At 40.8% G+C, this 24,478-nt stretch overlaps 1 protein-coding gene across 1 annotated transcript in view; it reads left to right on the top strand.

Annotated features, from left to right (window-relative positions):
- The window catches only part of AREL1 (apoptosis resistant E3 ubiquitin protein ligase 1), a 165,732-nt gene extending 159,535 nt beyond the window's left edge, over nucleotides 1-6,197 (top strand). Inside the window, 2 exon segments of the mRNA XM_068132168.2 lie at nucleotides 4,027-4,202; nucleotides 5,054-6,197. Of these exon segments, the coding sequence (XP_067988269.2) occupies nucleotides 4,027-4,202; nucleotides 5,054-5,156 (279 nt within the window). The 3' untranslated portion in view covers nucleotides 5,157-6,197.
- Nucleotides 6,198-24,478: the final 18,281 nt, after the last annotated feature.

Here is a 24,478-nt window from a genome sequence, read left to right as displayed (position 1 = left end):
GGTCAGACACAATATTGTAGCCAAGCATGGACAATCTCAAGGCTACAAGTCCATCTCTAGAGACCTTGATGTTCCTGTGTCCACCGTACACAGCTATCAGGAAGTTTTAAGGCCCATGGCACTGTAGCCAACCTCCCTGGACGTGGCCGCAAGAGAAAACTTGATCGTAGATTGCAGCGAAGGATTGTTCGAATGGTGGAGAAAGCACCTCAATCAACTGCCAAACAGATTAAAGGTGACCTTCAGACACGAGGTACGACAGTTTCAACTCGCACCATCCGTCACCACCTCAATGAAAGGAGACCCCAGGGGACCCCACTACTACTGCTGAGAGAGAGACATTAAAAAAAGCCTGACTGGAGCTTCCCAAAACACACCTGAACAAGCCAAAATCCTTCTGGGAGAATGTCTTGTGGACAGATGAGACCAAATTAGAGCTTTTTGGTAAAGCACATCATCTCTATGTTTACAGAAAACAAAATGAAGCCTTCAAAGAAAAGAATACCTCCCCTACAGTCAAACATAGAGGAGGTTCAGTGATGTTTTGGGGTTGCTGTGCTGCCTCTGGCACTGTGTGCCTTGAATGTGTGCATGGCATCATGAAATCAGGAGATTGCTAAGGCATTTTGGACGCAATGTTCAACCCAGTGTCAGAAAGCTTGGTCTCTGTCGAAGGTCATGGGTCTTGCAGCAGAACAATAACCCCAACAAACTTCAAAAAACACCCAGGAATGGTTCAAGACAAAACGTTGGACTGTTCTGAAGTGGCCAGCAATGAGTCCAGATTTAAATCCCATTGAACACCTGTGGGGAGATCTGAAAACAGCCTTTGGGAGAAGGCACCCTTCAAATCTGGGAGAACTGGAGGAGTTTGCACAAGAAGAGTGGGCCAAACCTCCAGTAGAGAGGTGTAGGAAGCTCATTCATGGCTATAGGAAACTCTTGACTGCAATTATTTGTCCAAAGGCTGTGCTACCAAATATTAAGTCGAGGGTGTCCATTATTTTGTCAATGCTATTTATTTTTATTTTCTGATTTAAAATAATTTATTAAGTTCTGAATCAAAAACAAAGGTTCTGTAATGTTAACTATGAAATAAAGAATTGTGGAGACCAAATACTTTTGTCAATTTCAACTTATTTTTAGAGAAAATTGTGAGTTATTTGAAAAAAGTGCAAGGGTGCCAATATTTTGGCCACGACTGTACATATACACACACACACACACACACACACACACACACACACACATATATATATATATATATATATATATATATATATATATATATATATATATATTGTTGCGGATATGAGGATTATGTTTTTTTTGTATTGTATAGTAAATTGTTTGATTCTGGCCCCTCCTGCCTCCAGTGTTGTGTAAAGGTTAAAAGGGGCGTCCCGGTAGTTAATTCCATAAAGCACACATTGAAGGACACGATAAAACCCTTGTTCAGTAGCTTATATCTTTATTATGTGTTTAGATTAAGGCTGTGTCTTCCATTAACATGACACTCCATTGCACCAAGTGAAAAAGATAGATTCCCTTCATTCCCATTCCCAAAAACCTCCATTTCCCCTTTCAACAATTGCCATTCGCATTGCCAACCAACAATTGCCGCCATTGACCACGAGGCAGGGTTGGGGAAGAAAGGCGGGTCCCCACCTCGTCATAGAGGGGAGGAGTGAGTCAGCCCCACTCAACCAACCACGAACAAGGGTTGGACTTGGAGAGGGTGTGGAGAGAAACATCAAGGAGGTTCGCGAAGGTTGAGGGGCGGGGCCTATATAACCCGCCGCGGGACGTTCCCCAAGGAGATGAGCTTTTACGGAGATGAGCTATGACAAGAGCTGAGTTGTGAGGTCCAAGGCTGAGCTGCGTGGTGAGGTGCAAAAGAGAGAGCTGGGTTGTGAGGTCCAAGAGAGAGAAAGGAGATCATCCAGGGAAGCACAAAGCCTGCTATTCGTCGCCTTGCTCGCCAGCAGCAGCGTCCACAGCAGCAGCAGCAGCAGCGTCGCCTGCAGCAGCGTCCACAGCAGCAACAACACTCGACAGCCGTTTGGGGCCTGGACGGCGGTTTTGAGCAGGGCCGCGAAGGGACGGCGGCTGCCCAACGAGCCGATCGTGCTGCAGGACCAGTTTGGACCTCGCTCTCCTTCCAGCCAATCCACTCTGCAATTCCCCGTGTGAGTCCGTTTCTGTTTGTTCTGTCCTGGGTAGTTAATTAAGTCTGTATAAGCTAGTATTTTCCCTGTGTCTCTAAAAGCTTCTGTAAATTATTTTATTATCTTTCCTTCTCCTTGGTTATTTTGAGCCTGTAAATAGTAATAAATAGTAATCGTATTTTCAACCTTTTTTTCGTCTTCTTATGCCTTTTCTTCACATCCGTCGTCTTTGTCTTTTCCATATTGAATAGCTGTGGCGTGATACGGCCAACGTCTGGGTGAATCGGGTGAATCGGGGAAACTGTTAGGTCGTGGTGCCTCCGCTCGGCAAACCAACATCCTTAACCGCGGACCGTAACTATATATATATATATATATATATATATATATATATATATATATATATATATAGCCATATATATCGAGCGCCATATATATATATATATATATATAGTTACGGTCCGCGGTTAAGGATGTTGGTTTGCCGAGCGGAGGCACCGCGACGTAACAGTTTCCCCGATTCACCCGATTCACCCAGACGTTGGCCGTATCACGCCACAGCTATTCAATATGGAAAAGACAAAGACGACGGATGTGAAGAAAAGGAATAAGAAGACGAAAAAAAGGTTGAAAATACGATTACTATTTATTACTATTTACTATATATATATATATATATATATATATATATATATATATATATATATATATATATATATATATATATATATATATATACACACACATACACAGACTCCGAGTTATGACGTTGGCGACTTACGATGACTCGCACTTACGACCGTCGCAAAAATCTCAGTTGCTCCTTGTGTCTCGCGCTGACAACATCCCTTATGCTCCATCGCCTATAAGTGTGTGTATACTGTACTGCCATCATCATTTCTAGCAAGAGGAAGAGTGCATCCACGGATGGATCGGAGAAAAAGAAGAGGAAGGTGATCGAATTGAAGTTAAAGATGAAAATAATCGTGCAGCTCGAGAACGGAAAATGCGTGGCCGCCATCTCACGTGACGTAGGCCTCTCACATTCGACGGTGTCCACCATTTTGAAGGATAAACACCACATCCGAGAAGCTGTGAAATCCAATCCATACACTGTATTTATTGTACCGTGTATGGATTGGATTGGATTATGGGATTTAGGCTGTATGACTTTTAGCAAATGATGCTATGTTGGAATACGGACTTGGAAATATTTAATAAGTAATATATAATAAGTCCATGAGGGGTGATTCGACTTTTGACCACTTCGACTTACGACCTGCTTGTCGGATCGTAACCCCATCGTAGGTCGAGGAGTGTGTGTGTGTGTGTGTGTGTGTGTGTGTGTGTGTGTGTGTGTGTGTGTGTGTGTGTGTGTGTGTGTGTGTGTGTGTGTGTGTGTGTGTGTGTGTGTGTGTGTACATATATATACTGTACTATAAATAACCATTGTCCAAGTACAGAAGCAGCTCAGATCTGTCACTATAATCACCCAAATTTACCATGACATGTCATTTTTGTCTTGTAATAATTAGGATGCTGATCCTTTCTAGAAAAGCATATACTGTATACCTAATGTCCTGTTTGGTTTCATTTTACTGGAGTGCTGCATTTACCTTTTATATCCGTTTAAGTCGTAATCTATAATGCAAAATATTATATTAATGTGACACCGGTGAGATGGGCCAAATAGACTTCCTGTGTCCAAGTGTCTGTTCATGTTATCCATGTCCAAACTGCTAATCAGTCATGTCCATTCCTTTGTGATCATGATTTATGTGGTTGGTCTCTTCGGGTGCAATTACCTTTAAATGGGGTTTGTGCTTTGAGTAATGTGTGGTTATGCCTAATGATGCAGGTGATGCCTTGGTTTTGGACCGTGGTGGCCAGCCTCACACAAGAAGAGCTTGCGCGGTTGCTTCAGTTCAGCACGGGGTCCTCTCAGCTTCCTTCAGGAGGTTTCTCAGAGCTCACGCCAACGTTCCAAATTATTGCCTCAACATTTCATGGGACTCTTCCGACTGCACACACTTGGTGAGAGACGACTATGTCACCTGAATGTATGCATGCTTTTTGTTGTGTTGTTGTATTTTTATATAAGGGTCAACGGAGAATTTATTCGCATTTCTTTTTGAGATTTGTTTAATGTTTTATGTTATTTTTAGTTCCTCTTGCTTCAATTTATGCTCATTTTTAGCTCACCTGGAACGAAGTTCAGGGGCGCTTATACGATGGCACGTCGTCCGTCCGTCCGTAAACACTTGCAACTTCTTCTCTGAAACCGCTGATGGGATTGTGACCAAATTTGGCACAAATGATATTTGCTATGTTGTGGCTAAAGTTTGTTCACGGCATTAAAAAAAATCGGGATCTAAGGGGTCTACCAGGGATCAAAGTGGATCCAGGTTTGACCCCATCCCCCCCGCCCCCCCCCCCCCCCCACTAGCAACGGGCGGGGCTTCAATTGAGAGGCCCAAATGAAAAGGCAAAATATCAGAAATTGAAGACTTTTTTATTTTAAATGATTTATATAAACATCCGTTAAATCATATCACACCCAAATCATCAAAATCTAAACGGTATTTGTAGAATTTCAATAAAAGCCACATCACTGTTCATATCGGTAAATATTATTCCATCGTGTTTGGAAAAACTGGAAAATTGAAAAAATTGGAAAAACAATATAGCCTATTTTACTCCAGGGGGTCCCAGGATTACCCACCCAAAATTTCGTTGCGATCGGTTAGCCGTTTTTGCGGTACCTGGGAACAGACAGACAGACATTTGGTGAATTATAGTAAGATATGTATGGTTATACATGCTGCCCTGTCTTCTAATTGTTCTTTCAATCATGTCCTTCTACTTCCCTCCTTCCTTCCCACTAGTTTCAACCAACTGTGCCTACCTACTTACGACTCTTGCCAAGAGCTGCACAAAATGCTCAAAATTGCCATCACAGAGGGCAGTGAAGGATTTGGTTACGTCTGATTACTTCCTCACTTGAATATCTAAGGTCTGGTCTTGAGAATAGCTTGTGGAGCTTTCACACTAGAACTGATCTCCAGAGTTCTGTTGAGATAGTATTTGATCATATTCGGTGGCAATTTCATCGACAGAAGACAGTCAAAGCCACATGAGAAATTGACACGAAGGTTTTATTGGTGAATGTCAGGTGTCATCATTTTCAGGTTGATGGTATATTTTTCAATAAGTCTTCACCTTTTTTAAAAGGTGACCTGTATCTTGGAATACAGTTTTGCAAATATAATTTGATTTTGTTATAGAATTTCGTTTTGCAATATTTGATGCTCCTGGCACACTGATTGTTCTTGGAAGTTGCCTCGTGAAAGTTGTGCAATTCAGGGCTATTGTTTTTTGTTTCGTGAATAGATCATTAACCGAGGCTGGCCTCCATTTTTGTGTCTGTTTCACGCAAGGCTGGACACTTGATGATTGTTTTGGCCATGACTTTGTGTTATTTATGGTGATGGGGTTCACTGTATTCTTGCCCTCCGTATGCAAATCCAACTCAGGCCTTTATCAACTTGCACTCGCCATACGACTAGTGCTCGAGCAATATCTGCCACGATGATCAATGTTATCGTCACAAAGGCCGATCCATGCTAGCAGTGTATATCTTTATTATAAATCACATTTGTACAAAGGTTTTATTTTTTTATTACCATGGGTTTGTATGTGTACTTAATTTAACTATCCAACTTTTGCATTATATGAAGACTGCTGCAGTGAAATGGATGCATTTTACATTGGCGGTTGACATCGGAGGAGGATTGGGGATTTGAGATTCATGATGCGATTGGGGATTTGAGGTTTTTGAGGTTCATGATTGAGGCCTTGGTTTCATTTTCGGAAACTGGCCTCCCTTTTCGCCTTTGTACTCTTATATTGTTTACAATACTGAAGTAATTGTGACACAGATTAATTATACATGACTAATGTAGCAGGCCTTGGTGGATGTGTCAAATTCCAGGGAATGGAACTGAATTAAAGAAACACAGCAGAAATCAAGTTCTAAAGCATCTTTGTTGGTGATTGTGAAAAGACAATCGAATTTTTTTTTTTTCACCTCGAATCTGTCCCAAAATGAAAGCATTTGCTCTATTATGTTTTGCATGATTTTGCCTGCTTGCAATGCAGAAAAAAAACTTGTGCATTGACATTTCATTGTTCATGTTCATAACTGTACATTAGGGTGGCCCAAAAAAATGAAAGTTGAAAATATCTTTCTCCACAAGACTAGCCGTGTTCCATATCAAGATGTAAGAACTCATGCCAAAAATTTGACAGATTGTACAATATTGTTGCGGATCTCCCGAAGCCCGTTCCCGTTACAAAGGGGGGAATTAACCCCTTTTTTTCCCCCTGGGTCTTCGGGTCCACGAGGCCGAATCGCCACTTCCGGAGCAAGCGTGAAAAAGGGTATCGGGTCAACGTCACACGTACCTTTAACCCACGCTGCCACGAAAGCGGGGACCGAACCTCGCACAAGCCACGCTTAATCGAGTACGCACAAGCGGTATGCGTATCACGAGATTCGTGCCGTTACTTTTATGGAACCCGATTCGAGCGGTTCTAGTCGTACCATGCGAGGCCAATCAATGGAAGGGACGGGAACGGTCAAATCGGAGGAATAACACAATTTATTATTATTTACAATGATTCGCAGAGACACAGAGCAGAAGCTTAATCAATCTTAACACCAAATCCCAGACACAGGGCCCACTTACGCACACGGGGAGAAGAGAAGAAGTTCGTGCGCCAAACGTGCTTTGCCATCGGTCGCTCCGGGGCAGCTCGCCCGGCGTGGCTCTGGCGGTCACGGCACGTATGCGGGAGAAGGCAGGCAGGGAGGAAATCGCTCGTCTGTGGCCCAGAATGGTCGTCTTCTCGAGCGCCAATTAATACAGCACAGGGCACGGGGCAAGTTTGTGTACAATCACGATAACCGGAAATTCAATGCACTCGTTCAGTGGCGCGTTCTCGTGCATGCTCAAGCTCAACTCAACTCCACTCACTCTCACAGGGAACTCAAACTCGTCTCATAGGGAACTGATCTCATCGGGGAACTGAGGTGGGGGGGGGGGGGGGGGTTATATGGCTCCATCGGTCGCTCCGGGGCGACCGATTATATGGCGGAGCCGGGTTATATGGCGGAGCAGGGTTATATGGCTCCGCCCCCGCCCTACTCGAATGTTCCAAACCCCACCTCTCATCGTCGTGGTTAACCACTCCCCTCGAGCCCTGATTGGCGGCTCGTTGCTTACCGGCCACTCCTCCTGCAGCTCCTCCCTTCGGCCTCGCTAGACTTGTTCAGGCCTGCCACGTGGCATGCTATCGCCAAAAGACCGCCCTACTCACGGGCCTGCTCAATGCAAAACTAAACACTGTAAAGGACTACGCTTACATTCACTAAGAAATAACTGAACTATCGCGAGGCTACATGTTGTGGTGCGTCTACCTACGAGGGGGATTATCCTTTATTCCAAAACCACAACAATATTTAGAGGTCGCGACCAGTCCCTATATTTTAAGGATTTGAAACAAAAATACAATATCGATGTTTATTTCAAAAACACAAAGTCAAGCACAAAGCACACATGTTATACAAATATATATTATAACATGCATGTAATATCAGTTAATACGACTGAACAAAATCGTTTCATATAAACAAACAACGTCACACCAGTTACTCTTTCTTTATGAAAGACAACTTTGGCGGAACTGGAAATATTTTTCGGTGGCTGGCGACAAGTCGTAGTAGGTATTGTTTTTGGCTCTTTACGTTTACGTAAAATTTACATAAAATGAGTGATATTATGGAATTTAGAGATCTTTACTTTTTTTTCTTTTTTTTTTGTATACTGAATCGAGGCTCGTGAAAGAGCTGAGGTTGCTACTTTGAGGTTGCGACCTTTAAATATTGGCCAATCTTCCGGATTTTTGGCATGTAGGCTTATTTTGTGATATCGAACAGAAAGAGCCTTATGGAGAATAGGAATTCAAACGTTGTTATTTTTTTTTACTTCATTTTTGGGCCACCCTACTGTTGTACATGCATTGTATAAAAGGCAAGGACATCTACCTTTACATTTCATTTCAAACAGGACACGATGGACAACTTTACACACAACATAACATTATTTTTTCGATTAGTCAAGGCTGTTACGAAGGCCACCACACCAAGCGATGGTTAAGTTACAGCGTCTTTTGTGGATGAGTTACAATTCTCATTTGAATGTGAACATTGGAAGTGAAACTCACATCTTTGTTCACCTTTTAGCACACATGACAGCTGTGTAGAAATGCCAGAACAAATGTATTCACATGAGATAATCTTGGTTTGTGTTGTCTGAAACCAAATTGTGTAGGTTCAAGTGCAATTGGATTAGGCTTGGGCGGTTCCCCATATACAGTCACGTGAAAAAGTAAGTACACCCCATGTAAAGTTTTGACTTTTTCAACATATTTCAACATACAGCTATTTGATCTTCATTTCAACAATATTGATAGATAAAGGTGATATGATATAACAAATATCATGAAACATTTACATTTTGTAGTCCATTGTATAATTTAAATAAACATAAATGCAAATTTCGCATGTGGAAAAAGTAAGTACACCCCTACATTTATCACTACTTCAAAAACCTAAAATAAGAATCAGGTGCACCAGCTCAGGTGCAAATGATTAGAACATCGTTAGAGAGGATCTTGGAGGAACCTGTCCTATTTAAACCTCAGACATGTAGTTTGGTTTGCTCTTTGTTGTTGAAGTGTGCGGCATCACCATGCCTCGATCAAAAGAGCTCTCTGATGCCTTCAGAAAGAAGGTTATAGATGCCTACGAGTCTGGGAAGGGATTTAAAAAGATCTCCAAACAATTTGAAATCAATCATTCGACTGTCTGGAAGATCATCTACAAGTGGAGAAGATTCCAAACAACTGCCAACTTGTTCAACTCAACGATACTTTGAGAGAGAGAACGAGGAGGACAAATGATGAATTGCGAAAGATGATGGGAATAGAGCCTGTGATTGATGCTGTGAAGAAGAACAGTTTGAGATGGTTTGGTCATGTGTTGAGGAAGGATGAAAGTGACTGGTTGAGAAGAGTGATGGAAATGAATGTAGAAGGAAGTAGAGGACGGGGAAGACCGAGAAAGACATGGCTAAAGATGGTGGAAGAAGAAATGCGGGCAAGGGTGTTAACAGGGAGAGATGCAGAAAATAGGGCAAAATGGAGAAGATTGTCACAGGGACCGCAAGGCTAACCCCCCGCTCTAGCAGGGAAAATGGCCTGAAAATGCATGTTGTGTTGTTGTTGTTGTTGTGAATATTGCAGCATTTTCCTGCATCTGTGAATATTGCAGCATTTTCCTGCATCTGTGAATATTGCAGCATTTTCCTGCATCTGTGAATATTGCTGCATTTTCCTGCATCTGTGAATATTGCTGCATTTTTCTGCATCTGTGAATATTGCTGCATTTTCCTGCATCTGTGAATATTGCAGCATTTTCCTGCATCTGTGAATATTGCTGCATTTTCCTGCATCTGTGAATATTGCTGCATTTTTCTGCATCTGTGAATATTGCAGCATTTTCCTGCATCTGTGAATATTGCAGCATTTTCCTGCATCTGTGAATATTGCTGCAATTTCCTGCATCTGTGAATATTGCAGCATTTTCCTGCATCTGTGAATATTGCAGTATTTTCCTGCATCTGTGAATATTGCAGCATTTTCCTGCATCTGTGAATATTGCAGCATTTTCCTGCATCTGTGAATATTACAGCATTTTCCTGCATCTGTGAATATTTCAGCATTTTCCTGCATCTGTGAATATTGCAGCATTTTCCTGCATCTGTGAATATTGCTGCATTTTCCTGCATCTGTGAATATTGCTGCATTTTCCTGCATCTGTGAATATTGCAGCATTTTCCTGCATCTGTGAATATTGCAGCATTTTCCTGCATCTGTGAATATTGCAGCATTTTCCTGCATCTGTGAATATTGCTGCATTTTCCTGCATCTGTGAATATTGCTGCATTTTCCTGCATCTGTGAATATTGCTGCATTTTCCTGCATCTGTGAATATTGCTGCATTTTCCTGCATCTGTGAATATTGCTGCATTTTCATGCATCTGTGAATATTGCTGCATTTTCCTGCATCTGTGAATATTGCTGCATTTTCCTGCATCTGTGAATATTGCTGCATTTTCCTGCATCTGTGAATATTGCTGCATTTTCCTGCATCTGTGAATATTGCTGCATTTTCCTGCATCTGTTACAGAGCTTCAGAACTGCCAAAGCAGTTTCTTAACAAGCTTCCGTTTGAATCATGAATAATACACAGCTTTGAAACCGAGCATTGACGCTGATATTACGATATGATTATTATTATTGTCATGTCCAAGGATCCATTAATGCTTTATACCTCAGTGCCAGAACCTTTAGTCTTGGGAGATGGCCCAAATGGTCTTTTATTGTACTATGTTCAATAAATTCTTCAGTTCAATAAATCATTCAAACGAGCCAAAATCGACAGCAAACGCACGCAAAAAGCAGATGGCTCAAGCACGTTTTCTTACCTGTTGAATGGGTTATTTTGTATATAAAAAAAAGCACAGGGAACAAGATGAAAACAAAAAAACGGTTTGAATCAAGTGAATCAAAAAGGACACAGAGGTAAATGGCAATATGCAAACTTATATACAATGATGATAAATAAAACGCAAATCCTAACCTACTTGGTGCCACAGATCACACTTGTACAGCAAGGTAAGAATGCAGGTGGACACTTGCATTTTCTCTACAATGTGCAGGGGGGTGGGGGACACAGGACTCGATGTAGTCCGCTTTGTAAACCAGGTGCGAGACAAGAGCCAGTGATGAAGTTGGTCCAAAGACAAGGTAAAAACTGCCATGAGCAGCACCAACAGTGAGTAGCACCCAAAATTCAGAAAACTAAACGGAGCACAATGAAAATCGGGCAAGAGGAAGGCCAGCAACGGGTAGTTCCTCAACCATGCCTCGTGGCCCTCTTTGTCCTTTTCAAACGAGGTCTCCTGGTCTGCCCTCAATCTTCCTTCTCCTCCAAAAGTACAGGGTGATCCTAGCTAGGGTTGATTCCACAGACAAAGCCACGGTCAATGTCAACCAAAAAAAACCCTCCGTGAACCACTTGTTTGTTCTCCTTTCACACGAGGCTTCCTGATATCTCCAAAAATACAAGAGACCTCCAGGTCTCTTTTTTTTTTTTCTTCTTGCTGCTGGGCCGCCCTGCCCACGGGGCGGCCCCAATAAAGTCAATGTACATTGGCACTTCCAGCTCCACAGGACACTTCGCCACCACCACCATTGCCCGCATACACTGGCCAGACATTGTAATGGCCTTATAGCACACATGCCTCTGTCATAGGAAATCTTCACGTAGCCTCACCCACAAACAAGAGGTGTTTATTCTTATAAAATGAATGTCTAGCCTGTCTATACATTTACATATGCTACCACCTCATTGTCACATGTAACAAATGACAAACGACTCCGACAGATCCCTGTTGCATGACACATGGACCTCTAGACACACAGGTGCATGACACACGAACCATCATACTACACTTACCACAGTCTAGCTAAGGATCCCCCTCACCCCCCTTCCACGTAACATTATTAACATTGCATCATTATTATTACGATAATGATATTATTAAGAATCATTGGATAATTTGCTATGGCTTGTTAGTAGTTATCAGAATTGGTTTCTGAATTAATACATTGCTCCTCATTGAGTCATTAATTTATTCATCGCCATAAAGGGTTTTCCCCCATGCTTGTAAATGCCGTCCCAATGAAAACAGCATGACAGACATCCAAATGGATGGTGAAATCCGACTACTTTAATCTTTATTATGAAACAGGAGTGTCTGTCTGACCCTGGTGTTGGGCTAGCGGCTAGGGTGCCGGCTTAGGATCCTACGATCCTGGGTTCGAATCCCGGTCGATCGCTGAATTAACGCCAGGGGGGTTGACTCAGCCTGTCATCCTTCCGAGGTCGGCTAATTGAGTACCAGTTCACTGGTAATTCCCTGTTTGTCGTTAAAGGCGGCAAAAAGGGTTGGCGTCAGGAAGGGCATCCGGCCGTAAAACATTGCTTCAAAAAGGGGACCGAAAAACAACAACAACCACGGTTCCCGAAAAAGGCCAACCCCTGCTTTGCGGGGAAAAAATGGCCTCTAAAGGTGTTTTTTTTTTTTTTTTTAGTGTCTGTCTGTCCATCCCCAAACTTGGGAACACTGTTTTGGGGCTCGCCCTGCCAAACCTTCTGTGGAACGTTTGGGGACCCAACGGGTGTCCTCGGGTGGGTGGGAGGTTTTATAAATTCTTCAATTCAATTTATTTGAGTTTCGGTTTGTACAAGGTGTTTCATATCCACCCTTTCTCGCCGGCAGATTTGTCTGCATTGGTTATCACGTCAGATCGGAGTCTATATTAGTTTACATCACGAGTGTTTTTAACATTGTATTTTGTTATATTAATGCTATAGTATTAATTTGTGATTGGAAGGATGCTGCTTGGAATGAAAATATAGAGAGATTGAGCTTCAAGGAGAATGAGGAAATTATGTGAGGGTTTCCACCCATGACATTCGCCGATTTGTCATTTACAGTTTCGCCATCGACATTGAAAACATTCAGCTGCAGTAAATGTTTTGCCAAAGTCCTTTTTGAACCGGTTGCCAATGCCTGACATTTGACTGAAGGTGGCACAGGAATGTGGAATTTAAAGTCAATCGGGTTAGGGTTCGGTACATCAATATGTACCTTGCTAATGCAGTACATAAAGATTATGACAAGAGGCTTTTGATACAATTTGATGTAACCAAGAACCGATTTTCGGTGGAGGAAGTGAGATGTGGAGGTCTACATGTTCCATAGTAGGAATTGTCTCTGGAGAATTGGAACCACTACAGGCGGGTAATGAACCCTGGAGAAATTGGGATCCGAGCCGCGGTTCCGATTGGGGGAATTGATTCTAACCAGGTGTTTGATTCTTCCGCCAAAGCCTACATTGTATAAAACTTATTTTCGCAAAGGAAACCATGGTACTATTACTCACATTTGCCTATTACAATTACTCACAAAGCCTACATTGTATCTATCTATAATTCCAGTAATCTCTGTGTGTGTGTCTGTGTGTGTGTATGCGACCGCTGTTTCTCGACAACTACCGGTCCGATATACTTGAAACTTGCCAGGTATATTGCTGGGGACCCGAGGATGTGCCTTTTCAAGGTTTTAAATTAATCGGACAAGTAGTTACCGAGCTATGGCGATTTCTTTACCAAACTCCGCAAGCCGTTCGCTTTGGACCAAACCATTGCATGTAAATAGAGGGGGGGGGGGGGGGATTGTCACCGTACTCGCAAGCCGTTCGCTTTGGACCAAACCATTCCATGTAAATAGAGGGGGGGGATTGTCACCGTACTCGCAAGCCGTTCGCTTTGGACCAAACCATTTCATGTAAATAGAGGGGGGGGATTGTCACCGTACTCGCAAGCCGTCCGCTTTGGCTTTGCGAATGGACCAAACCATTTCATGTAAATAGAGGGGGGGGATATAATTTTAGATATATATATAGTACGGGCATGCCCTAGTATAACAAACTCGCATTGTGCTACAAGTATTGTGGTTCACAAATTAATCCGTTTGAATCTCATCTTCATAAAGAATCACGCAATGATGGCTTTAATTTTTGGCAATTGTAAGAACAGCAAGTGATGCTGTCCAGTTTGAATTTTCTGCAGTTGTTTTTTTTCCAACCAAGCCTCTCTTTCAACTCCAAAAGGTTTTAATTGTATGAAGCTGGAAGCAGTCCAATGCTCTGTTTTTATGCACAAGGCGTTATGTGATGGTGTTAGTAGGACATCTAACTGTGATGGGTTTGCAGTTAAAACTCTGCCTCTGCATATCCATAAAGTTGTCTTCCACTGTGAAAAATGGTTATCCTTAAATGCTCATTTGCTGATATTTAGGCATTTGTATTGGATGTTTTGACCCAAGGTTAGATTCCCATAACCTTACTGATTTGAAATTTCAAGCAAAAGTTTAAAATCTCAAGTCTTTGTCCTTTTTGTCGTTGTAGCTCGGCTCATTGGGTTATTACCCTCTCCTGAGGAGAGGGTATTGCATTTGAGTCCATTTGTTAGTTTGTTTGTTTGTCCGCACAGAATAAATATGATTTTCTCTGCAATCGTTGGTCCGATTGACAGGAAATTTTCACCATAGGTGCAACTGCACCTGTATAATTTTTAAATTATAATTATGACATCATACGTCACGTGGTACGGGCGCCATCTTGGAAAAACCGAAAAAACTTGCACCTCTATATCTCCGAAAGCGCGGCATAGAAAAAATTGAGACATGGCTCATTGTAAAGAACTCTCCATGGGGAATAAAATATGTTAATGATGTCATAGGTGCCTCCATTATGACGTCATAATTTGGCAAGTACAGAACTTCATCTGATCAAGATGAAATTTCTTGTGTCACCTGGGAATAAATTGGTGGAGATAAAAAATATTATGACGTCATAGGTCACGTGGTTCGGCCGCCCTCTTGGAAAAACCGAAAAAAACTACCTCTATCACCGAAAGCGCTGCATAGAAAAAATTGAGACATGGCTCATTCGAAAGAACACTCCATGGGGAATAAAATATGTCAATGATGATGTCATAGGTGCCTCCATTATGACGTCATAATTCGACAAGTACAGAACTTAATCCAATCAAGATGAAATTTCTTGAGCATCATCTAGGGATAAATTGGTGGAGAAAAAAATAATAATGATGACGTCATCGACAACGTGGCTCGGCCGTCATTTATTTTTAACACAAAAACCTTAAAAACCACTGAAAACACATCCTGGCGAGGGTCTGCAATCTCTGATTGCTCTTTCTTGTTTAATTTGTGAAATCTATACCATGTTCAGGGGTAAAACCTTTAATTTTGTTCACACTGGGAAATTACATTTATGTCACACCATTTTACAACTTCCTGGGCTACAACTAACGGGGACGCCTCTTTCTTCATGGTAGTTGTACCTCCCTCCCAATCTTCCCTGCTGCCCAGATTTGTCAGGGTAGTGCGGTTGCGGTCAGAGTGCCGATCGGTCCCCATGGACCGGTCCTTTCCCTCTTATGTCTGTCTCTTTTCTCTGTCTCCTTTCTCTTTTTTTTTTTTTTTTTCTTTCTCTCTCTCTCTCTCTCTCTCTCTCTCTCTCTCTCTCTTATAGCCCTGACTTCGTGAAGGCGGGAGTACACCATCCTGGATGTGGGGGATCTCTGGGTTGCTCCTGCGAGATCGTTCGGCTGTCTCCATGCTGCAGGGTTGTTCAGAGCACTGTCCAGGGATATACAACAACACCAACAACTTCCTAGGCTTATTGCATGTACTGATAACCTGTGCTTAAGGTCACAATTTTGTTTTGCAATGGCTTCTGTTGAACATGTGCCAAATCTAAATGCATTCCTTTCCTCCACTGAAGTCATGGTAACCTAGCAATGAAAGGAACATCATCCATTGTAACCACTTGTGATGTGCATTTATTTGTACAATTTTTCAAAGCCGTTTTGTTTTGCTCTATACTGTGATGCTATTTTTGTGGAAGGCTTTCAAAAGGAAAGTTTTCCCAATACATTGTCAAAAATGAAACCTTGCTAGCCTCTTGAGATTGTCTGCAAAGCGAACCTTTGCGATTGCTAACAAGAAGTCCAAAGCAGTTTTAAAAAATGACATTACACATAAATCTGTAGGGTGGGTAATGATGGGTAAAGTTGCCAGAGGTTTAGTCTTGTGTCATTAGAGACCTCATTTAGTACATTGAGTGTGTAAGCAATTCGGTTTGTTCCTTTGAACAACATTTCATCCATCGACATCCCAAGCCTTCATACCGTTACTGAAGAAGTTAACCTCAACTCCTGAAGGCAAATAACTAATGAACCTATATTGTTCAAAATGACAGTGAAAGAAAGTTAATAAAACTGTTGTGATTTTTCTGTGAAAAATGACGTGTCAAATTTAGAGAATAAATCTTGTATTTTCTCAAGAATAAAAGGTTGTTTTTTTTTTGGGGGGGTGAGGGGGGTTTCCATCTTCCAAATTTTATCCAAGTGAAGCCAAATCCTTGTCGATGTTTGCACCAGATTGTTAAAGCTCTTGGTTGATGCAGAAACGTTTGGACTTAATGTGCAATAGTGAATGTATGAGTTGCTAAATTCTATTGCTCCAGCCTCCTTTTAATTATTTATTTTAATACTATCTACAAGTATAAGAAGCATTTTAGAAATGTGAATGGATGTAGGGATCACAATGCCAAAAGGTTGCAAGGAAGGTAGGGGTACTCGGATGAAAATATGCCATGGTCAATCACATCATTGTTTTTTCTTTATTTTTTTTGATGTAACTGACCTGTTTAAGGGATCTGAATTTATCGGAGTCGTAAGTACATGTCATACACATACAGCATTGGAAATAATTATGCACACAAAAGAAAAACTGGGAATAAAATGATAGAATTAAAAAAAGAAATTATGTTGAAGGCTCCAGTCATGGACTATATAGTGTCAGCTATTGAGGTTACTATATGGACTATAATTATAACAAGTACACCGCCCCATGCCAAATAATTAAATATGCTGCAGCGCGGCTCATTGAGGCTGCATTGGGAGGGAGAGGTGTACACTAATTGATTGATTAATTGTATAATTAAAATCAATAAAAGATTATCACAAAATATTTTCATAATCAATTGGCTAATCGCATAACTAAACCAGTAGTGCTTCATCCGAAGATGTATCTTTTAGAAATTTAATTAAATAAGTCATTTATAAAAAATTAAATAATTAATTGATTACTCAATAAATAATTAATCGATTAATCAATAAATACTTAATAGATGAAATGATTAATCAATAAATCAATAATATCCTTGATAGCCACATCACTTGGTCACTCATGTCCAAATATTAGCTTCCCAGCTCAAAAGGTGCCTGAGATATTGGCCAAATGAGAAAGAAAATAAATAAATGATTAATAATGAAAATAAATAAATAATAATCATAAAAAAATTAAATTATTAATCAATTTGGTCAGAGAACACATAAACTACCACTATTTCATCAGAATGTGTAACTTAAAAAAAAAAATTTTTTTGTCATTAATCGAATAATTAAATAATTAATCGATTAATTGATTAATTAATAAATCAAAAATATCCTTTGCAGCCAAATCACCTGGTCATTGGCATGTCCAAATATCAGCTTCCTAACTCAAAAGGTGCCTGAGTTAATAATGGTCAGAAGAGAAATGAAATTTAATTAATTAAATAAGTACTTAATTAAACGCTAATAATTAAATAACTCCTCAATTAATTGATTATTCAAAAAACAAAAAATACCGTATTTGACAAAGGACTTGCTCACTACTGTGCCGAAATTTCAGCTTCCTAGCTCAAAGGATGGCTGAGATATCGCCCGGACAACCAAGAAAGAAAACAAACAAGTACAAATACATTCAAAGTACACCGCCCCATGCCAAATAATTAAATATGCTGCAGCGCGGCATTGCCGGGGCGCCTCCGGCGCCCGGCAATACCGCAGTGCAGCTCATTAAGGCTGCATTGGGAGGGAGAGGAGTACAATAATTGATTGATTAATTGTGAAATTTAAATATATAAATGATCATAAAATATTTTCATAATCAATTGGCTAATAGCATACCTAAAGCACTAGTGCTTCATCCGAAGATGTATCTTTTAGAAATTTAATTAAATAAGTCATTTATAAAAAATTAAATAATTAATTGATTACTCAATAAATAATTAATCGATTAATCAATAAATAATTAATAGATGAAATGATTAATCAATAAATCAAAAATATCCTTGATAGCCACATCACTTGGTCACTCATGTCCAAATATTAGCTTCCCAGCTCAAAAGGTGCCTGAGATATTGGCCAAATGAGAAAGAAAATAAATAAATGATTAATAATGAAAATAAATAAATAATAATCATAAAAAAATTAAATTATTAATCAATTTGGTCAGAGAACACATAAACTACCACTATTTCATCAGAATCTGTAACTTAAAAAAAAAAATTTTTTTTGTCATTAATCGAATAATTAAATAATTAATCGATTAATTGATTAATTAATAAATCAAAAATATCCTTTGCAGCCAAATCACCTGGTCATTGGCATGTCCAAATATCAGCTTCCTAACTCAAAAGGTGCCTGAGTTAATAATGGTCAGAAGATAAATGAAATTTAATTAATTAAATAAGTACTTAATTAAACGCTAATAATTAAATAACTCCTCAATTAATTGATTATTCAAAAAACAAAAAATACCGTATTTGACAAAGGACTTGCTCACTACTGTGCCGAAATTTCAGCTTCCTAGCTCAAAGGATGGCTGAGATATCGTCCGGACAACCAAGAAAGAAAGAAAACAAGAAAACAACCAGAGTGAAAACTGAGTACTCTCTTTCAGCGTGCGTCACTGCCGAGCCCCCTTCGGTGCCCAGCAATGACGATTTGGAATGCCTGGAGATGGCATAGGAAAGGTGCGGTGTACAACAAGAAAGCAAGAAACCAGAGTGAAAACTGAGTACTCTCTTTCAGCGTGCGTCACTGCCGAGCCCCCTTTGGTGCCCGGCAATGACGATTTGCAATGCCTGGAGATGGCATAGGAAAGGAGCGGTGTACAATATGGTTATTATATGGTCAGCTATTATATGGACATGGACTATGCATTGAGGTCCGGCCTTAAAAGAATAACTGCATTGATAAATGTGAGGAAAGACAAATCAAAGAGAGAGGATGTAAAGGTGAGGAGTGAAAATGAGTAAGAAAAGTATAAGAAGAACCACCTTTGGAGGCCATTTTCCCCCGCAGAGCTGGGGGTTGGCCGAGTAAGAAAAGTATGATGTATGATAAGTGTTGACATGTTTGTTTGCAAGAAAGGGATATTAAAGCTAGTCCGCCCGGTAGCTGCAGTTTGAGTGAGATAGAAAGTAAGAGCAGCAATCCTGACACGGAGTGTGTAAGATGGTTCTGGGCACCACTTTAACGCTAAGTCAGAATGAACGGTCGTACTACCACCCTCAGCAGTTGCTGTCGACAACCTACTACCTAAAAAACCCGGTCCAACCCGATGGATGTTTTTTAGGAGACACCATCTCTTTACTGGGTGTCCGTTGACTCCCAAGGGGAGCTCATCTGCCCTTTAACATGTATTGTTTTTAATCCTGCAGGGTGTCATAGTCACCCTCCACACTGGCAAGCCAGTGAGGGTAGTCAGTTTAGTCACTGACTACCCCCCCCTACCCGACCATGCGACAGGTAGCACTGGGTTACATGTTACCAGTGGCAGTCAAGAAAGAGACTGACCTGACTAAAACCATGACCATGTGTAACTGGAACGGCACTCGGTAGAGAGCAAGCATCCTCCACTAAGGTTAACAGTTTACGTTTTGTATCCAACTGATAGGCCGGATCTGGAACTGGACCTGAACCAAAATATTTTTTGAGATATCATGCGATATATCGTTTTTGGCCCTATCGCTCAATGGTGAATAATCACTTTTTAAAATTTAAGATTCTCGTATCCGGATTCAAATTCGCATCTACACCAAAATCGAATTGATTCGTCCTTGTCACAAAACTAACTGGTCCACAAAAATGTCATCCGAATTCGTCCATAAATTATTGAGATATCCTGTTCACAAACAGACAGGGGTGAAAACATAAACTACATCCACCTTCGATGGTGGAGGTAAAAATGAAATTTTCCATAGTTCAGTCGTACGTTGATTCTTGGGGGAAAATGACAGGGGCATAGAAAGCCCCCTTTATATGGTATGTGGCAAACAATAGAAAAGAAGGAACATTCCATAACTTGTAGAAAATGCCAAACAATAGAAAAGAAGGGACATTGCCTAGCTTGTAGAAAATGGCAAACAATACAAAATAAGGGGCATTCAAAAAATATACAAAATAAGGGGCATTCAAAAAATCTCGTGTGCATGCTGGACTATTATTGTATTCTGAGGAAGAACCAAGTAATGCTCTAGAAAAGTTAATATAAAGGGGGCACCTTACCAATTGCAAATTAATATTTAGAAGTATTTTATTAAAATTGAAGTATATACTTGAACACTGCTTGGTGTCATGCTCTATGAACTCTCGAATTCTTTATGTGACAGAGTCCAATGTTTTCTTGTGTGCGTACTGTTTTATGGCAGCCACTATTTCCTTTGTTCTGGTTCTACAACATCCCCTTTTCAAGGAATTTCCTTACCATGCTTGATATTGTTGCAACTGTTGGCAGATATATTCAGTCTCAGAAACTCAAGCTTATAACAATTTGCAGCTTGCTGCATACTTTCCTTTTATTGCACTGGACGGGTATGTCTCCACAAGGTGGGTACGTTGTTTATGTGTTACATGTTTGGATCTTTCTTGTGCCATTGTATAGTTTAGCGGAGCCTTTATTCAACTGTAATATGTCATAATCTGAAAACAGAGAAAACATTAAAAGTTTGCAGAAAGTATACAATATTAATTTGATATTTCGATATTATATATTTTTTGGCCCACCCCTGTATGTGGTGACTTTAACATTGTAAAATGTAATGGATGAGTCTTGCTACAAGTGATGTTAAGAAGCAACCGTTACTAGATTGTATAAACTAGTGAGGTACCCGTGCTATGCACGGGTGGGAGGCCAGAAGCAAACAGAGAATGCAGAAACGGCGAATGCTAAAGCATGAAACCAATGAATTCCACATTCCTATAGCACCTCAGTCGCACGTCAGACATGGACAGAAAGTTTGTGAAGGACTTCCATGACAAACGTACCCGTTCACAAACAAACGAGTACGTTTGTTCCATACCCAGTCAATGGCAAATCTGCATATGTCGATCCGCGAATATCACGCTTAGAACGTAAAACCGTCAAGGCATTTCGTCATTTACTTGAACTCGACATCTTTTTTCATTTCAAACAGCACAACTCCAATCACAAATTAAATAGCATTAATATAAAAAATAAACTTTTAACAACATTCGTGACATAAACAAATATTTAAATCCTGTTGTGAAGTTCCGTACGGTTGGGCGAACACAATTACGAATTCAAAATCGTAATTGTATTCACTCGATTCCAATCATCAATTGATACTTTAACAAAATACTGTTTTAAATGACGGTTGTATTGGGATATTATCAAACCAGCTCGTTGCCGTAATCTGTCCACTTCCGCATTCGGCAGGTTCGTAATGCATCAGGATTTTCCTCAATTCCGCAATGAAATGTTCATGAAATACTGTTCAGCCGTTTTTAATTTTCATGTCATGTTCTTTTGGTGAATTATCGTGGGATTTTACTGCAGGGGTTCCAGGAAATCGTTGCGATCGGTGCAGCCGTTTTTGCGGTACCCGGGACAATAACGTTAGCTGGTAGTCCAAACCTGAAAATGCTGGAGACCAAAGCTGAAATTGGAAAAACAATATAGCCTATTTTACTCCAGGTGGTCCCAGGATTACCCACCCAAAATATCGTTGCGATCGGTTCAGCCGTTTTTGCGGTACCTGGGAACAGACGGACAGACATTTGGTGAATTATAGTAAGATTAGAAGCACCCGCTCCCTAAGGGAGCGGCCTGCGGAGGCTTGGGGGTGTCACGTAAATATATGTATGATTACGAGCAACGGTACCCGCCCTATGGGAAAAATATCAGAAATTGAAGGCTTTTTTATTTTAAACGATTCATATAAACATCCGTTGAATCATATCACACGCAAATCATCAAAATCTAAACAGTACATGGCGCCCATTTAAAAAAAGATTGAATTCTGCAAAACGGAAGCAGCCGCTGCACGTCTTTCTCAGTCGCACGTTTATGTGTGAAGAGTGCGCGCCAAATCTAACACGGAAGCGGTCGCTACACCTGTTTCTCAGTCGCTTTGCACACGCTGCCATGTTACTTTGGAGCCGCACGTTTATATAGGAAGAGTTCATCAGGAGTCAATCTACTCTCTCCTGGTGCGTAGAATAAACAGTATTTGTAGAATTTCAACAAAAGCCACATCACTGTTCATATCGGTAAATATTATTCCATCGTGTTTGGGAAAATTGGAAAAATTGGAAAAACAATATAGCCTATTTTACTCCCAGGGGTCCCAGGAATACCCACTCAAAATATCGTTGCGATCGGTTGAGCCGTTTTTGCGGTACCTTCGAACAGACGGATGGACATTTGGTGAATAATAGTAAGATAAATACCGTAGCAGAATACCCGATGTACGGGCCATCTTGTTCCAAGCGTGCAACACTGTCTTCGATCATAACTTTTTTTACTTGGGCGGAATATAGGCAACGGACCACTGCCTCGATCACTCCCAAAAATAAAAATAACCCTGGCAAGTCATTTAGCTAGATGTAGTTTGCCAGTTTAAAAATAATAATAATGTCCTCATTTGAATGGTGGACATCACTTTTTGGTTATTAGCTCCCATTGGACTTGGTCCGAAATGGGGGCTTATAGATTGGGTCTCGTCCGTCCGACCACAACCATATCTCAGAGATGTATTGACCGATTTTGTTCATACCTGGCGCAATGACAACACATGATGCTATACATATGCGCATCATTTTGTTTCACAATGCGATCAAAGATGGGCGACTAGCAGCCATTTTAGTTGTAAAAAAAACCCGATGAACACGTCCTCAACCATTTCTTTGACATGCATTTACCGATCTTGTTGATACCATTTTTAGGTTGTGGATCAGCAGCACAATGTGGATTCCCTTCTTGGTAAAACCTTACGAAAATGATAGTTCAAGATCTCAGCCTTGGCCGCAGCTTCAGGTATAGACTATCATGCAGATTGTAGATCGCTGACTGATTTATTTATTCTTGTTTCAATGCAAACATATAGTTCCAGACTCTCATGGGATTATCGTTCACATACAATGTCAAATGTTGTTCCTACTTTTTGCACTTTGATCTCCAGTTAAGTATTTTTTTTGAAAGCAGCAAAATTGTTGGCTTGAGGGTAGTGTGCATAATGTTTCAATGCTCTGCATTTTCTTGGGATTGAACTTGATCTCAGGAATCATCCAAACGGATCTGGGTTTATTAGATACTAGCAGTTAACTTGGTTCCACTTGGCAGTTTTAAGGAAATTTGTTCCCAATAGAGTGTGGAATATTGAGGGAGTTTGCTAGGAATATCCTTTGACAACACAATGGCAGCTAGGGAACCGTGGAAATTCCACATTAGGTAAAATGGGACTTTAAGTCCCAAACCACTTTCTTCTTCAAGTGCTTATCCTCTCCTCCCTCCCCTCCCACAACCTCAAGTCACCAACCCCAAAGCCTCACCTCCCCTCCCCAAATTCTCAACCCCCTTTCACAACTCCATTCTGTTCCTTCTCTGCCCCCACTCCCACCCCCTCCAACTCTGTTTTCCACTCCCCCTTTCTTCAAGTCCTCAATCACCCCTCCCAACCAGAAGTCCTCAACCCCCTTCCCTCAAAGTCTCAACCACCCCCCCCCCCCTTCCCAAATTATCTGCCCTCCACCCCTCTTTCTCCTACAAGTCCTGAACCTGCCTGCCAAACCACTCAAAAAGGTTAAACTACAAAAAATAACTTAAGAATAAAAAAATTCTTATTTTGAACTATTTATGGCTAATTCTAACTACTGTCTCCCCATCACAAACATATCAATATCTTCCTATTTGTGACATGTTTTCCAACTGATTTTAGCATTTTAGCGTTTATGATATGCCAGGTGTTTTCCAGACATATAATGCACAATGGGATCCCCGTCAACTGGATTCAAGGTGGTGTGAAGAGTCTCATAGTCTCTGCTCGATTGTCGCACCAGCAATCACATCTACTGTCCAAGAAGAGTGACGTTTACGCATTTAAGGAAATAACACAGTGATCACCAGTGCCTAACTGTGCAAGCACATATATAATTTATCTATGTCTTCCTCCTGGTAAATCAATACAAGGTTCAATAAACGGAGCTCCTCCTTTACCCAATAAAATCTGAGTTATCCACCTAATAAGAAGAACAGGTGATCATTTATATTGTTACGGAATCCAACGTCGGCCTCCCCACTTACCAAGGGGGGATTAGTCCCCTCGCTTATATGACTGACCGACGTGGTCCTGGGGGGTATGACGCCACGGCCGGTTGACGCTGGGTAGGGTATTAG

This window comes from Myxine glutinosa, chromosome 1 (assembly GCF_964187855.1).
Source record: "Myxine glutinosa chromosome 1, kmMyxGlut1.1, whole genome shotgun sequence".
NCBI classification, from domain to species: domain Eukaryota; kingdom Metazoa; phylum Chordata; class Myxini; order Myxiniformes; family Myxinidae; genus Myxine; species Myxine glutinosa.
The sequence above is the reverse complement of the archived record's forward strand: the minus strand, read 5'-3'. Positions and strand labels throughout refer to the sequence as shown.